Source organism: Equus quagga, chromosome 17 (assembly GCF_021613505.1).
Source record: "Equus quagga isolate Etosha38 chromosome 17, UCLA_HA_Equagga_1.0, whole genome shotgun sequence".
Lineage (NCBI taxonomy): Eukaryota > Metazoa > Chordata > Mammalia > Perissodactyla > Equidae > Equus > Equus quagga.
The window spans coordinates 43,305,035-43,322,116 of NC_060283.1; the positions used below are offsets into that span (position 1 = coordinate 43,305,035).

Here is a 17,082-nt window from a genome sequence, read left to right on the forward strand (position 1 = left end):
TCAGCAAAAAATTAAAACGTGAAGTGCTGATACACGCTACAACATGGATGAACCTCAAGAACTTTACACCGAGTGAAAGAAGCCACACACAAAAGACCACACAGTGTATGATTCCATTTATTTGAAATGTCCAGAATAGGCAAATGCAGAGAGAGAGAAGGTAGATGATGGTTGCCAAGAGCTGGAGGAGGGGGAATGATGGGGCTGACTGCCAAAACACTGGTTTTTTGGGGGGGACAAGGGGGAGAAAGTGTTCTAAAATAAGATTGTAGTGATGGTCACAGAACCCGATGAATATATTTTAAAACGTTAAATTGTACACTTTAAACAGTGTGTGAATTAAATCTTAGTAAAGCTGGGGGTTTTTTTTTAAAAAAAAAGAGAGAGAGAGAGAGTTACTGGTAACCTCCCACATGCCTGGTTCACCCTGGGAGCAATGAGAACCCTGTCTTTCCTTTCTTCTTGCCCAGGGTTTGAAGAAATTGACTTTTTTTTTTTTTGTTAAGTTGCTAAAACTCTGAACTGAGGAAAAACAGTCCCCTTCCAGCTCTACCCGTGGAACATTTACCCTCAATAAAATAAAGTGATTTGCTGGACATTCTCCCTAGGAGCCTGCAGTGTTCTCCTAGGCACATCCCGTCATGTTTATCTTTGAACAACATCAATCCAATGGGTGGCTTCACAGCAGGTCATGGTGATGAAGACTTCTATTCACCATGTATTCAGTGGCCATCTTTTGTTATAAAAAACATAAAAATAAACTTTCTAAAAAGTATTTTTATAAAATAATTCAATTACAAAAGATACACAATTAAAAATGCTTTGACTCCTCAAAACTGTCAAGGTCATGAAAAACCAAGACTGAGAATCTGTCACAGATCAAAGAAGACATGCCCACTCAATGCCATGTGGTCACCTACAGGGCATCTTCAAACAGAAGAAGGACGTTAGTGGAAAACTAGTGAAATCCAACTAAGTCTGGAGTTTATGTCACAGGAATGTTCCAATGAGAATCTTGATAAATGGGCCACAGTTACATAAGCCGGCCACATTCAGCAACCTGGGTCCATGGGAACTCTGTACAATCTCCCTAACTTTTCTGTGAGTACGAAATTATTCCAAAACAAAAAAGCAAAATTTAAAATAAATAAAATGTCTATGCACAAACTTGAGCCCAGTCAAAGCAGACTGTTATTGTTATCTTCTGTGCTTAATCTTGTCTTTTCTCCTGTGTTTCAGGGAATAATTTAACTTTCACAAGACGTTTTTGCACAACCAGATGCAAGAACCATTTCTCCCTCCCACTGGCTCCTAATGCCCCGCCCATGCCTCTCTGCTCTTTTTCTCTCTAGCTCATGAGAAAAGATTTCATTTCTTTTCCTTTTCCATGCCGTCTTCACTGGAAGAAGAATCCAGAGAAAACAGAGTCACTCTGGGTCTGCAGGCTGGTTAGCCAAGTGACTTCTCCTCAATCCTAACTCTACCACATCCACCTCAACACACACACACACACACACACACACACACACCATCTCAGCCAGATTTATGTAATACTGCCAACCTCATAAAATGCCATCTGCTTTTTACCAGACTCTCTTTCAAGGTCAAACCACCCCATAGCAACTTAAAACCTTGGAGCAGAAACCATGAATTTATAGGGGCACATTCTTGCACTTTTTTCTTTTTAAACAAATGGCTTGTTTGAAGTGATGCAAAGTAAGGAACCAAAAGTAGAACATTAATCATGTGGATTGGGGCTGCACCTGTCAGCATATAGGCAGGAAGAAAAAGTTGAACTGAAACATGGAAATGTCGACATCTTCCTTTTCGTTACAAGAAAGACCTATAATTCCAGGTGAAACAGAAATGAAAGATTATTAATCAATGACAGAGACAAATGAGAAGCCCTATGCCCTTTTCATGATTAATGGAAATTCTGATAGAGTTTACCATAACTTTGATTTTAAAAATTAAGAAGTGGAAAACAGTAGACTCATCATTTCCTCCCTTATGTTCTTTGCCCCCCTTTTAGAGCTGGCTTACCCAGATTTAAGAAGTCTTTCTAGGGTCGACTTAGATGTGGAAAAATCTACTATGAAAAGTGACCTACTTAGAGCTCAGTGATATTTTCATGGAAACTTTAGAGGTCATTCTAGCACAACCACGTCTGGCACTCATGTTTCAGAAAATGAAATGGGGGCCCAGATCTGTTGAGTAACTTTTCCAGGGTGAGTTTTCTAGTGAGTGAAGAACTAGGACTCCAATTGAGGTCTTGTAACACTGTGTCTGATGATCTTCCATCGCCCCCCAGTCTCCTTTCTGCTTGTTTCACTTTAGGCGAAAAAGCTTAAGTGTTCAGATATAAGGAAAGGTGAAGTAATTCACCATTATGTTAAAGAAAAGGCATGCAAAACCATAAGAAGAAAGCCAAAGGAAAAATTGGAGATAATAGTTATCTGTTATTGAAATGCAACTATTCAATTATTATGTTATAAACTGTCGATTTATTTTGTGCTATTTGGTTCAGAAGAAAAGCAAGGCTTCCAAAGCAAGATTACATTCATATTTGAGCGCAAGATTTTCCTACCCTGGACAATACCCTACCCTTCCCTCCATGAATATTATAAGAGCAGTAAGTATGCAGAGAATAAGTATGCCACTCTCTTAACACCTGCTGCCAGAAATATCCTCAGAGAGAGAACTGTTTTCATAAGCAAAATGTTATAATAAGTGGGTAAGCTCACCATACACAAAGACAAGAACACAAATAAGAAAGCTAACGTGCTTTACATTAGAAAATCAACAGAAACTAAAATGCAAAACTATAAAACTTCTAGAAGACAACATTGGAGAAAATCTAGATGACCCTGGGTATGGCAATGATTTTTTAGCTGTTACACCAAAGGCACAAACCATGAAAGAAATTATTGATAAACTGGAATTCATTAGAATTAAAAGCTTCTGTTCCGTGAAAGACAATGTCAAGAGAATGAGGAGATAGGCCACGGACAGGGAGAAAATATTTGCAAAAAATACATAGGATAAAGGATTGTTATCCAAAATATACAAAATAAACTCTTAAAACTCAACAATAAGAAAAAAAAACACAATTGAAAAACGGGCCCAAGACCTTAACAGACACCTCACCAAAGAAGATATATAGATGGCAAATAAGCATATGAAAAGATGCTCCACATCATACGTCATCAGGGAAATGCAAATTAAACCAACATTGAGATACCACTCCATACCTATTAGAAGGGCCAAAATCCAGAATACTGACAGCACCAAATGCTCTCATACATTGCTGGTGGGGTTGCAAAATGGTACAGCCAATTTGGAAGACAGTTTGCTGTTTTTTACAAAACCAAAGGCACTCTTACCATACAATCTAGCAATTGTGCTCCTTGGTATTTATCCAAAAGAGTTGAAAATTTATGTCCACATGAAACCTACACATGGATATTTATAACAGCATCATTCATAATTGCCAAAACTTGGAAGCAACCAAAACGTCCTTTGGTAGGTGAATGATAAATAAACTGTGGTACATTCAACAATGGAATATTATTCAGCACTAAAAAGAAATGAGCAATCAAGCCATGGAAAAGACGTGAAGGAACTTTAGATGCATATTACTAAGCAAAAGAAGCCAATCTGAAAAGGCTACATACTGTGTGATTCCAACGATATGACATTCTGGAAAAGGCAAAACTACCGGAGACAGTAAAAAGATTAGCGGTTGCCAGGAGTTGGGGTTTGGGGAGAGATGAAAGGCAGAGCACAGAGGATTTGTAAGGTAGTGAAAATACTCTGTATGATATCATAACAATGGATAAATTTCATTATATGCTTGTCCAACCCCATAGAATGTACAACACCAAGAAAGAACCCTAGTATAAACTATGGACTTTGGGTTATAATGATGTGTCAATGTATGTTTGTCAGTTGTAACAAATGTAGCACTCCTCTACAGGACGTTGATGGTGGGGAGGCTGTGCACGTGTGGGGGCAGGGAGTCTATGGGAAACTTCTGCATCTTCCCCCTCGATTTTGCTGTAAATCAAAAACCACTCTAAAAAAAAGTCTTAATTTTAAAAAATGAACAGAAAGTTGGGTTTGATGACAGAGTAAAGGAAGGAAAGAAGGTTGACCATAAGAATGCACTGTAGCTGGACACATCCCCAATGCTGTCAGAAAACTTGGAAAAGATGGTAGACCTGGTAAATCCCCCTGAGCAGATTGTCTGAGTTTAAGCATAAGGAACAAAGCCTATGGCTCACACCATACATACGGATATTATGGTATGTGGTTAGTAAAAGAGGACTTGGTGTTCGGCCAATGGGGTGGGCTGTGTGGTTTACAGGGCTTGACTAGGCCACTGAGAAGTACAAATTTTTTCCATACACTATAACTTGCCCTTTCATCATACAGGCCAAAGAGCAAATAAATATGACTTCCTGTAGCTCTCAAACCCTCTCTCTCTCATCTTCTGTTTGTTTTCTTGTTTTGTTTGCTTTGCACATTGAGTGTTATTCTTGTTCCTCTGGGAATCTCAAGAGGAAAAGTACCGAGAGGAGGACCTCAGTAACGACCCAGAAGTCCTCACGCAGGTCTACAGATAACCTAGGAAAGTCCTTTGCTTTATAGTGACGAACCAATGGCTAAAGAAGGTAAGTGGCCAGCCCAGAATTAGTCAGCTGGATTAGTCAGCAGGTTACAGTACAACCAGATGTCCTGATATTCAGACCAATGCTGAAGACAACTACATTTACCCATTTTAAAACATGTCTCTACCTCCATCAAGCATTTGACCATGTTTTTCAGGACATTCTCTGTTTCTGACGTGGAAGAAATTAAATACTCCTCCAAAATCCAGTAATCTTCTTCCTCAGCTGAAGCACGTTCCCTACACAAGCTCATGTGGGCAAAACAGAACTTCAACACAGCCCAAAGGTCAAAACTCATGATCAGAGGAGACAGGAAGTTCCAGAAATGAGGAAACTCTAAGGAAAACATCCATCATACAAGGCTGGGAGAAAATTGGCGGAAGTCATCGTGACAGTGCCAATTGTAGCAATACAAAAAATAAAAATATGAATTGTAGTAAAAAGCTGGTATTCATATAAAATGTATTTTCAGCAAACAAATGTTTTATTGGCTAGCAGGTTGAATTCCTAAAGAATTCTAAAGGAAGTATTTTCTTTGACCAAATAACACTTCCCAAAGCTACAACATTTGCTTTTAGGGTAACTATGTCAGCCTGATATTTTGCAAATATTTTCAGATCTTACGAGGTTTTCCCCCAAACTAAACACGATCCCCTGAGTCATCGGGTTTGACTGATATTAAAGGAAAAGATGCTGTGGTCGGCTGAATAATGACCCCCAAAGATATCCAGGTCCTAATCGCTGGAGGCTGCAAATGTTCCTTACAAGGCAAAACAGACTTTGAAGCTGTGATGAAGGATTTTGAGATGGGAAGCATATCCTGGATTATCAGGGCAGGCCTTAAATGTAATCACAAGAATCCTCATAAAAGGGAGGCAGAGGGAGCTTTGACCACAGAAGAGAAAGAAAGTGATGTGACAATGGAAGCAAGAGGTTGGAGCGATGTGAGGAGGGAGTTAGGAGTCAAAGAATGCACGAGGCCTCCAGAAACTAGAAAAGGCAAGGAAGCAGATTCCTTGCTCAGAGCCTCCAGAAGAAAATAACGCTGCCAACACCTTGACTTGGACCCAATGAGACTGATGTCAGACTTCTGTTCTCCAGGACTGTGAGAGAACAGATGTGTGTTGTTTGGGGCCACCAAGTTCGTGGTTATTTGATGCACTGGCAACAGGAAACTTCATACAGGTGCTAAACGTGATTAACTTCCACGTGGTGATGCGAGACACGTTTTCGTTTAAAGATAAAGCAGCAGAGACAAGCTTATAGAACTCGCAGATTAGGTAGGGATGCAAACCCATACCTCTGGTTTGGCCCCTGAAACCTCAGAACCTGTGTACACACTCCTTCAGGACATATTTCTCACATGGCTTTTCCAGGCGCCTTAAGATTGCTTCCAGAGTCTAAAGAATTTCCAAATTAATAAATGAGCCTAGAGCATACTGTTATTGACAAACAAGAAAACACACAGAAACAATTTCCAAGCAATTCCCTTTCAATACTGTTTTAAATCATGAACAAATCAAAAACGTCAACAGTAGTCAGCAAGAGTGATTCTTCTCATGAACGTTAGCAGAATATGAGCGTCACAAAGTTGAACTATTCTGCATCTTAGGATTCCAGATCTTTCTTTTGAAAGTCTGGTATCAGATAGACCGCCCCCGGAATTGAGCCAGGGAAAGTTAAAGGCAGGGGAAATTTTATGTCTAAGCAGGCTGTCACATCAAGCTACTCTCTCATCTCTGCCTTGGGACCCAGGTGTCAAAGCCTGGCCATCCAAACCAGCCACAGAAGAAAGAACACTCCCTTTATGAAGAATGTGGAGGTGTGGGCTGCCTGAGCCTTGGTCAACGGCAGGATAGTTCATTTCATCTCTTCATCCTCTTCCTTATTAAACAGAAATAGCTGAGAAGAAAAACTGTGAAGAGAGTTGACCATGGTGAAAGGAATTCATTAGAGGATAATAAACCAATGAGACTCCATAGCACTCCTTTCCATTTCCCCATTTCATATGAAAGGACTTGCGAGCCTTTCCCTATCGTATCTGAAGAAAATAAAAATTAGCATATTGTAGCTAGAGGGAGAAATGGGAGGGGGAAGAAAACTTTTCATATTTCTCCTTTTTTTTCTCAGGTCGGGTGGATTAAAGTAAACACTCCTTACCATGTTTTTTTATTATTATTCTTTTTAAAGGTATGCTTTTTGGTGAGGAAGATTGGCCCTGAGCTAACATCTGTTGCAATCTTCCTCTCTTATTTTTTACTCCCCAAAGCCCCAGTACATAGTTGTACGTCCTGGTTCTAACTCCTTCTAGTTCTTCTATGTGAGACGCTGCCACAGCATGGCTTGATGAGTGATGTGTAGGTCCATACCTAGGATCCAAACCAGCAAACCCTGGGGCCCCAAAATGGAGCATGCAAACTTAACCACTATGCCACAGGGCCGGCCCCTCATATTTCTTGACATATAAGAATAATGTATCAACACTGGCCCAACAATCTGCATTTTGTTCCACTTACTTACCCTTGATCTATTATTACAAAACATTTAAACAATGGCTCCCACGCCACCCCCAGTATAAGCAAATATTGTCATTTTTCAAAACCACTGGAGAAACTGAGTCAAGTAGCATTCTAAAACCACAAAGCTTATTTCTAGCAAATGTGAGCTAGCTGTGCTTTTCCCACGCTGTCTTGTTTTGTCTCTCATTTCATAGATATCTTTGGCACCCAAGAAGAATGTCTTTATCTTTAAAGAATCTCCATCTCCTATTGCATCAGCCATCTAGACTTTAACTTGTGATTTTTCTATCTAAAACTGGCACCCAAAAGTTGCAAACTCTTGTCTTAAACATTTGCCCCAAGAAAAGAAAGTAATGTACCACAGTCCGTGCAAACTGTCAATGCATGAAGCATCTATGAATTCCTATAAGGTAGTTTTCTCTTTGTCCTTCAGATTCTCTCACATACATAAAAAAGGAATGGTTCTTAAGAAAATTGTTCCCAACAGTAGCCCCAGTGTTATCAGTTAGCGGAAACAGGTTACTTTCACCCAAACAGCACAGTGAGCTTTTAGGGGTCCTTCCCCCACCCTCCACTCAGCCACCCACTCACCACTGTGGGTTTGCAGCATTATTCTGGGAACTGCAGTCCGTTTTCTGGCAATTCACAATACAAACGGTGAAGAATAATTCATCTTTTGTCAAGAATCAGTCCAAAGTCACTTGTAAAAAGGATTTTCTCCCCCTAGATCAATCCAACAAGTGATTTTTATGCACCTGGCCAAGTTGGCTGGAAGAATAACATTTAACGCACAGTCATGGCTTCCCATCACTGAGAAAAAATTCTTAACAAGACCCATTGCCTGGGTGGCCTGGCCCCTGCATACCCCTCCAGCCTCATCTTTCTCGAGGCCCCACTCCTGCCTCTCTCCTGAAGCCGTGTGATCTGTGGAAGAAAACAGCCCTCCCAGAGAAACCCATCTTTCGGTCCCCGGCTTATGCTGATGCTCAAATCAGAGATCAGCAAACTTTTTCTGTGAAAAGCCAGATAGTAACTATTTTAGACTTTTCAGGTCATGTGGTCTTTGTCATGACTAGGCAGCTCTGCCCTTGTAGCATATAAGAGTCCATGGAGGATGAGTAAATGAACGGACATGACTATGTTCCAATAACACTCCATGACACTGAACTTGAATTTCATATAATTTTCATATGTCATGAAATCTTGTTTTTCCCTTGATTCTTTTCCAACCATTTAAAAATGTAACCACAAGTCTTAGCTCTTGGGCTGAACAAAAACAGGTGGCAGGTCAGATTTGGCCCACACGCATGGTTTGTCGGCCCTTGCTTAAATCCGACCCCCCCTTGCAAACTCCAGATGAGGTGCTCCTACTACCACGAAAAGGTTTTACGGCAGTAAACTTCCCTGAGCCACCTTGTCAACAGAATGAAATCTTAGGCATTAAATGACTTGGAGTCTAGTGGAGAAACTATGAATTGACGGGATTCACTAGCCATCACTGTGTGTTATCATTTCACCAAGATGCCTGTATTAGTCTGCCAGCACTGCCACCAAAAAGTACCACACACTGGGTGGCTTAAACAACACAAATCTATTGTCTCACAGTTCTGGAGGCTGGAAGTCCAAGATCAAGGTGCCGGCATGGTTGATGTCTGCCGAGCCCTCTCTCTGTGGCCTGTAGATGGCCGTCTTCATCCGGTGTCTTCACACGGTCTTCTCTCTGTGTGTCTGTGTCCTAGTCTCTTCTTAGAAAGACAACAGTCGGACTGGATTAGGGCCCACCCTAAGGACCTCATTTAGCCTTAATTAAGGCAAAGAGAGACCTCTGGTCTCTTAACTCTGGATGGTCCTAAGTCCATGCCATGGGGTTATCCTTTGCTCTCCTCGCTCCTCTCATCCACCTCTCAGGCAAGCGGCCATAAAACTCATTCCTCAGTGGATCCAGTCAGAGAGGACCCAGGCACTGGTCTTCCTGGCTTCTTCCATAGGGCCAATGGAGGCCCAGTGGATGACTGGCTATTGATAGGAGATGGGACAATGGCTGGAGGCTGGGACTCCATTGAGCTAGCAGGCAAGGTTGGCGGGCAGGGGGCCAGGGGAATCTGGGGAGACATGTGAACAGAGTCCAATACACCTGCCTTCTAATCGGTACACACTAAATCTGCACTGCTGAGAGATCCTTTCTCCTCTCAAATGTAAAATTGTTTCCTATTTTCAGGCATCCTTTTAACTGAAAATAACTGTAGAAATACGTTATGGCCAGCTGGATTTAAATTGTCCCCTGACCCTCTACAACCTATCTTGACCACAGGACCACCCTGTTGGACAACTAGTAGATAGAGCTGCAGCTCTCATAGCCTAGAGGTCCCAGTCTCTGCTCCAAAAGGGAGGTCCTGGATAGGAAAAGAGGGAAGCCTTGAACATACCCTCAGAGCAAGCTAATACCCACTTGAGGGAGAACCTTCCCATTAGTCGCCAATGTTACCCAGTGGCTTCCCTGAAAATAAAGCAGTAATCTAGTTGTCTGGGCCTCAGAATGCAGTTCTGAGCCCACAGAGGCTTATAAACCCCCCATATGGGAACACTGGATGAAGACAGCCCAATCGTGGGCCAGGGGCCTATGTGGGATGCCCTGGGAATCTGTATAGAACACAGGGCCTTGTTTCTACAAGAAGGCATGTAGATGGCAAGTGCCTCCTTCTGCTCTGGCTCCCTGAGCATAGAGGGGGTGAGCTCAGTGTGACGGAGCCAGGCAGCAACCTGCACCAGCATTCCGCGCAGTAGCCATAAAGCTGAGCACCAGCACCATTGAGCTCGGTGCATGCTGAGGCCAGCACTATTGACACTTGGGAGGCTCATAATTCTTTGTTGTGGGGGCTGTTCTGGGCACTGTAGGATGTTTAGCAGCAACCACTAGCACCCACCACCACCAGCTGTGAGGAGAAAAGATGTCTTGACATTTTCAAATGTCTCCTGGGGCCAAAACCTCCCCTGATTGAGCGTCACCACTATCAAGCTTCAAAGACAATGAACAATTATAACAATGTCTTTTTCTTGGTGTCCCTGAACCTGCTTCCCCTGCTTTCTCTCCATTTCAGATGATCGATGCCATCATTCAGACTACAAACCCAGTCATCAGCCGTCGCTAGTCTTCTCCCACTACTTCACATCCACTCACCAAGTCCTGACCTCCTTGCCTACTAAATGCTTCTTGAATACATGCTCTCCTCCCCATCCATCTGCACCACTAACATCCTGGCATTTCAGCAACTCATCGTCTCCTTTCTGGTTGTTCCTCATTGGCCTCCTGCCCCTGGTCTTGTCTCCCACATCCATTTTTCTCCTAACAACAAGAGAATTTATGTCAAATGCTAATCTTGCTATGTGACTTCTGTGGTTTCCCATCAGCCCCAGGATAAATTCCAAACCCCTCGCTGAGCCTAGGAGGTCTCCCATAACCTGGTCCTCTGCAACCTCTCCACTTAATCTCCTGACAAGTTCCACTTTCCTCCTGACTCACCAAGATTGTCTTGTTCCCCAGGCATGGAGCCATGACTGTAGCCTTCCTGCCTTGGTGCGTGCTGCACCCTCTGCTTAAATGTCTTCCAGCCTCACCTTCCTAATTTCTGCTCAAGTTCACATCTTCTAGGGAGGCTTTTCTGACCTCCCCAGGCTGGTCAGAGTACACTTCTATTATTGCACTTTGCACTTGGAACCGCGTGGTGGCAGCACAGGGCTGTGTTTACGAGCTCCAGCTCAGGGACCAAGCTGCCTAAATTCAAATGCCAGCTCTGCCAACCGCTAGTTAAATGGTAAGTCACCTAATGCCCCTATGTGTCTCATTGTCTTTATCTGTAAGATGGAGGTAAAACAGAATCTACTTCATGAAATTGTTTCATGGAATTATATGAACTAATTTATGAAAAGCGCTCAGAAAGTTCCATGATAAATGCTCCACAAAAGTAACTGTTGTTAAACCATAATTTTCTATTGAGGCGTCCACCTCTCCCAGCAGACTGTGATTAATACTTCATGTTTAAACATGAATAGCAGAGAGTTCCCTTCACAGGAGTCTCTTCATCCTCTCCCAGGAGTTTCACGTTCTCCGAGTTATTGGCGAAGTTTCCTGGGCGTTTGTAAATACGCCCCACCCCTGTGAACTGCTTGTTCAAACCCTTTGCCTTTGTTATTTCCTCATCAGAGGGACTTTCAGGAGCTCAGTTCTGCACACGCCACTCCCCTGCTTCAAAGTCCTGTCCAGTTCACGGTTGCGGGAGGATAAAGTCCTCCAGAGAGTGATCGAAACTCCAGCCACTGTATTAATTTCTTATTGCTGCTCCAACAAACTACCACACACTCAGTGGCTTAAAATACACATTGATTGTCTTACAGTCCTGGAGGCCCAAAGTCTGGGATGTTTTCACTGGGAGAAGGTCAAGATATCAGCACAGTCATGTGCTCTTTGGAGGCTCCGGGATGGAATGTTTCCTTGTCTTTTCCAGCTTCTAGAGGCTGTCTGCGCTCCTGTCTCAGGGCTCATTTCCAGCAATCAGCTCACTCTGACGTCTGCGTCTGTTATCACATCTTCTCTGACTCTGGCCTTCCCTCTTATAATGTGATTACATTGGGCCAAACTGGACACTCCAAGATAATCTTTCCATCTCAATATCCTTAAGGTAATCACATCTGCAAAGTCCCTTTTACCATACAAGGTAACTTATTCCTAGATTCTGAGGATTAATAAATTGACGTCTTTGGGAGGGTGTATTATTCTGCCTGCCCTACCCATTCGATGCACAACACATATCAAGCACAACGGAAATCCCAAAACAGTTATAGATGGGTCCACAATCTCTAGAAAAGTCGAGCAGAATGAAGTCTGTCTTCATCTCTCACAGAATATACAGAATCCTGGGAGCACTGTTGCAGGAATTCTGATCACTCAAACTTAGAGCAGAGCCCAGGAATCTGCATTTTAGCTAGACTCTAAAGTGATTCCCAGGCAGCAGGCCAATGGACCACACCTGAGAAACACTACTCTAGATATTAACAAACGCTAAGAAAAGGTCCATGTGTTTGAATCTCGTAGACTAACTAGATACAAATCTTGGAGCTTCTTCTTTTTAGAATTTATATTACTGCTTTTTAATATAAACAAAAGCCATCAATTGATCTATTCTGAATGTCATATTAGTTGACCTTTTAGAGTATAGACTAATTACATAGTAATTATTACTTACAGCTGTCTAAGGGTTTGTTTAAAGCATAAAGAGATCAATAAACATGAGGTATTATTTGGCTGCATTGCCAGCAATTACAGAGAGATTGTATCATTTCTTCTTAAAATCAAGGTAATAGGGTTGAAAGTAAATCCTTTTGTAGCAGTGCTGAATTTAGGCATAAGGAAAAGTTTAACAAGCAACGTGGGCTATGTATTAAAAAAAAAAAATGAGTTTTCCAGGACCATTGCTCTTTTCTACATTTTACTAGTGGAGGAAAGCGTGTTGTCCTACTACATGAAAAGATACACTAGCAGCAGTGTCCTTTTTCCGGCCAATAGGAGAAAAAATACATTAAGAAGGAAACAGATTATAGAACAGAGAATCATGTTATCATTTCATACACATTGTTTAATTCTCTGCATTCAAATTCCAATAATAACGGAAGAGGGAATTACTAAGATAACTTGGAGCCACATGATGCAGATTTGGGGGGATTCTTTTCAAGGCCACAGTGACCTCTGGGCCACATTTATGAGACTGTTGTGGTGCTTTGGTGGCAAACCACCACTCAATAAAACAAGTAGTCAAGTCTTTTTTCTTTTTGTAAGGATAGTCTCTGGTAGAACCTATATGTCCATATGTTCAAGGATGCTCATTGCAGACCTTTTTACAATACCAAAAACTTGGACACAACCTAAATGCCCATTAATGGCAACAAAGTCAAAAAATGTATGGTAAATCTATAAGATGGAAAACTTTGCAACAATTTCTAAAAGATACACAGAGACCAGACAGGGGCCAGTCCGGTGGCGTAGTGGTTAAATTCACGGGCTCCACTTCTGCGGCCGAGGTTTCACAGGTTCAGATCCCGGGCGCGGACCTAGCACCACTCATCAGGCCATGCTGCAGTGGCACCCCACATAAAATAGAGGAAGATTGGCACAGATGTTAGCTCAGTCAATTTTCCTCACAAAAAAAAAAAGAAAGATATGCGTAGACCAGAGAGATAGCAGGCAGTATTGACAAGTGAAAAAAGCGAATGGCACAAAAGTATATAGAACATAGTCTCATTTTGCAAATATTAACTATATATTAATCTATGCTCGGAAGAAATCTGTGAGAGTAGCCACCTCGTGTAAAAGTGGTTCTATTAAGGTGATAAGATTCACAGTGGATGTTTGTTTTTTATTTTGTCCAGTTCCGAACTGTCTACATTTCTCCCTTACCGTGATCTACCTTTGCAACTTAAAATTAATGTAGGTTTAGCTCGAGTGGTAGACAGACAGGTGTGTGTGTTCTTTGTAAAGATGCATTGCCTATGGGCCATCTCAGTACAGATCACAGTTATCCAGGAAAAAAAATAGCAACATGAATCATCGCTGCAACCTCTTAGCCAAGTTCAAAGTGGGAAGTAAATTACAGAAGCCAAAGAAAAGCATCCTAAGCATCTTCACCCTTCCGTCTCCCCAGTGCCCTCCACACAGAGCATGGCTGAACTCCTCATCTCTCCCCACCTCTCAAAACTACCCGCAAATTCCCAAAGCACTCAGTCTTGGCGTCCTTCTCTCAAGATCCCACCTATTTTCTCTCCTTGTCTAGTCCTGCCCTGTTATCCAAATACAAACAATTTTGTCTTTCTGGATTTCTTTCAGTTCTCCGCTCTGAGAGCTGGCAAGCAAACTCAGAAACTACAAGGTCGAGGGGCAGACATGTATTTATCCATGACCAGCATTTATGTCTGTAGCACACGCTACATCTCACCTACGGGGGCTGGGCACCCACATATGTGTACCATGATGATCCCACTTCAGTAATTTCCCCTAGAAATAAGTGAGAAAACAGACTAAGTGCAAGAAAAGAGAACAAGGAAGCTTCTACGTTATTTGTTAATGTTTGACTTAATTTGCTCACACAAACGCACATTTGCACATAGTCAACAAAATGCCTCACGCTCTTTGAAGACAAAGAACAGTAACTATGAACCGTGTTAATCATTTAAGAAGCTATCTTCCCCACTGTAGAAAGAGCCTGGGGAAATGGCTATCAAGATGCCTCATAGCCAATTATTAAACTTTGCTCTTTCCTGGAGCTGGTGCACTTTACTCCTGCACTATGTGACAAAGGGTCAGGACACAAATGTTGGATAATTACCTAGAGTGCTGTTAATCCTTATTTTGCATAATTATCATTCAAGCGGGTTAACATTCTTTATGCTATCTATGCAAACAGCTTTCCTCTTAGACCAGAACTTGTACAGAACATCACAAAAGTGCTCCAACCCCAACTAGTAACCATAGTTGACAGACTTTCAAAGGCAAACAGTTCCCAGTTAAAAGCAATATGTTAAATGAAAATTTGTCTGGGACCTGTCACCTTCAGGGAAGTCACACAGCTTTTAATAACTGACGTCTGCTACCAAATAGCTGCTGGGAGTAGGCTTTGTAAAAGAAAGCAAACACATGAGTCACTGGACACAGGTGACTGCACAAGCCCTCCCCTCACCCCCCACCACCAACGTAAGCCACGGAACGGGGACAGGACGAGAACACCAAGATCAGCCTTCATCTTCTTCACCAATTGCTGCAGGATAGCCCTGCCAGCTCCCTTTCCCGGACTCCCACCAAGTGCCCCTCATAACATAACATCATCGGGTTGTACCGCGTCTATGGACACAGCTCCGCACACGGAGGCATGCACATTCGCAGCTGCAGAAAGCGAGCTGTCTGTGGGGTCTGCTAAGTGTCTTCACCTACAAAGTTTAGGTTCTGGAGAACAGGTCCTGTGTTCACTGAATCCCAAACGTCAAGAAGGATTGTTGTGATTACAGTCTTAGCCAAAAAAGTCCAAAGAAAAGGAAGTTATCTCTTGAATAGAGAATATGCATTGACAATGTGGTTGTGAAGATATACAAGTATTCATAAGCTGGTTTTAAAAACTAATAGGGGCTGGGCCCATCGTGTAGTGGTTGAGTTCTGTGCACTTCGCTTTGGCAGCCCAGATTTGGGGGTTTGGATCCCAGGCTCAGACATACACCACTCATCAGCCATGCTGTGGCAGTGACCCACATGTAAAATAGAGGAAGACTGGGATAGATGTTAGCTCAGGGCTTGCCTTCCTCAAGCAAAAAAAAAAACCAAAACAAAAAAAAAGAGGAAGATTGACAACAGATGTTAGCTTGGGGCTAATCTTTCTCAGCAAAGAAAAAAAAAAAACACAAATAGAGCTGAATATTTTCACTATCAAAAAAGGCCACCAGAAGTTATTTCTGTTTAGTGTAAAATTAAAGAAGAAAAACTATTTTTCTAACATTGCATTCTTTTATTTATTAATCATGTACCACTTTATTCCACACACATATATACAAGATTTTTTTCAAGTGCAGAAACAAGAATGGAGAAATAAGGAGGAAAGAAAAGATAGAGCAGAGTCAGGAGTGAATTTCATACAGAAAAAGGATGCTGTGAGGTCTTAATAAGGGATCTCAAATTTGGGTTTGACATTTCCAAAAGCAGTATTTGCACTAACGAGTTTGAAAAAACATTAGGGAGTTGCAATTTGGATTTTTGGGAGAGGGCATGCATGCGAAGACAAGAGGCAGATGCTGAAAGCTCCAATAGGATGTCAGAACAAGAAGTTGTGGTCTGTCTCAGGGGAATTCAGCCAAACCATTTTTCTCCCCTATTTGAATGGACCATACTCACAGTCTTTGTTGGCAAGTATGGCCTTGAGGGATGGCAAAGTGGGACAAGCGGAGAACAGTTCTGAAATACATAAAGAAAGATGTCTACATTGAAGAAGAATAATTTACATGGATCAACAAAACATAACTTATCTGAATTTCTACAAAGAAGTATGACTGAAAATCAACCTCAGCAGACAAGGGGAAGGCTGGTCCAGCTGAAGTTCATCTCTTCCAATCTCACCTACCTCTCTTCGACGTTAGGCACAAATGACTCTTTTGAGGAATTATTGGGTCCATTTTTCACAATGCATCAAAATAAGGTAGGTGGAAGTTTGGGGGAAATGAACGTAGAGAGAAAGGTTTTTCATAAGTTGTGTGCTTGTCCTGCAGGAAGAAAACTGCTCAGGGTGGATCAGCAGGAACCAATCAGAGAAGCTGAATTCCAGGAAGTTCCAGCAAAGAAAAGGAGCTACCAACATTTTTCTTGGCTAAAGCGCAGACAGCTTTTGTTTGATTGATTATTTTCTTGCTTGCTTATTTATATTCCACTTCATTTCACAATGAAAGGGCACCTGGACCTCAAGCAGTGACTCGGGCTCCCAAGCACAAACAAGGCAGTCACATAGACCAAAAGTGATTGATTTATAAAGGAAAAACGTAACTGCAAAGGTGCAGTAACTCTTAAATCCCCTGAATAGCATAGCCTCTTAAAATAACTACTTAAGTAGTTACAACAAAATTAATTACAGGGAGCCCAGAGGATCATGAGAGCTTTCCTTGTCAGCCCTGGATTCAAGAAAGTGGAATTATGTGGAGGATCTTAATGTCCACAGAGATTGAGCTTAGATGGGCCTAGATTTACTAGAGAGATGTACCCGCCCATGGGACCAGAGAGGGAATGCCACCTGTCAGTGTGATGGCATACTGTCAGATTACTGTCCCTCAATCTCTGCTGTCAAAGATGCCATGTGGCTCATCCCTTTATTTTA

General features: G+C 42.0%; 1 protein-coding gene across 4 annotated transcripts in view; it reads right to left on the reverse strand.

Annotated features, from left to right (window-relative positions):
• Positions 1-16,491, reverse strand: part of CCL20 (C-C motif chemokine ligand 20) — a 43,754-nt gene extending 27,263 nt beyond the window's left edge. For all 4 annotated transcript variants that reach the window (XM_046643046.1, XM_046643045.1, XM_046643048.1 and 1 more), the window contains exons 1-2: positions 16,339-16,491; positions 16,113-16,172 (exon numbers count right to left, since the gene is read on the reverse strand). In XM_046643046.1, the coding sequence (XP_046499002.1) occupies positions 16,113-16,172; positions 16,339-16,390 (112 nt within the window). In that variant the 5' untranslated portion in view covers positions 16,391-16,491. The remainder of the gene's footprint in view (positions 1-16,112; positions 16,173-16,338) is intronic.
• Positions 16,492-17,082: the final 591 nt, after the last annotated feature.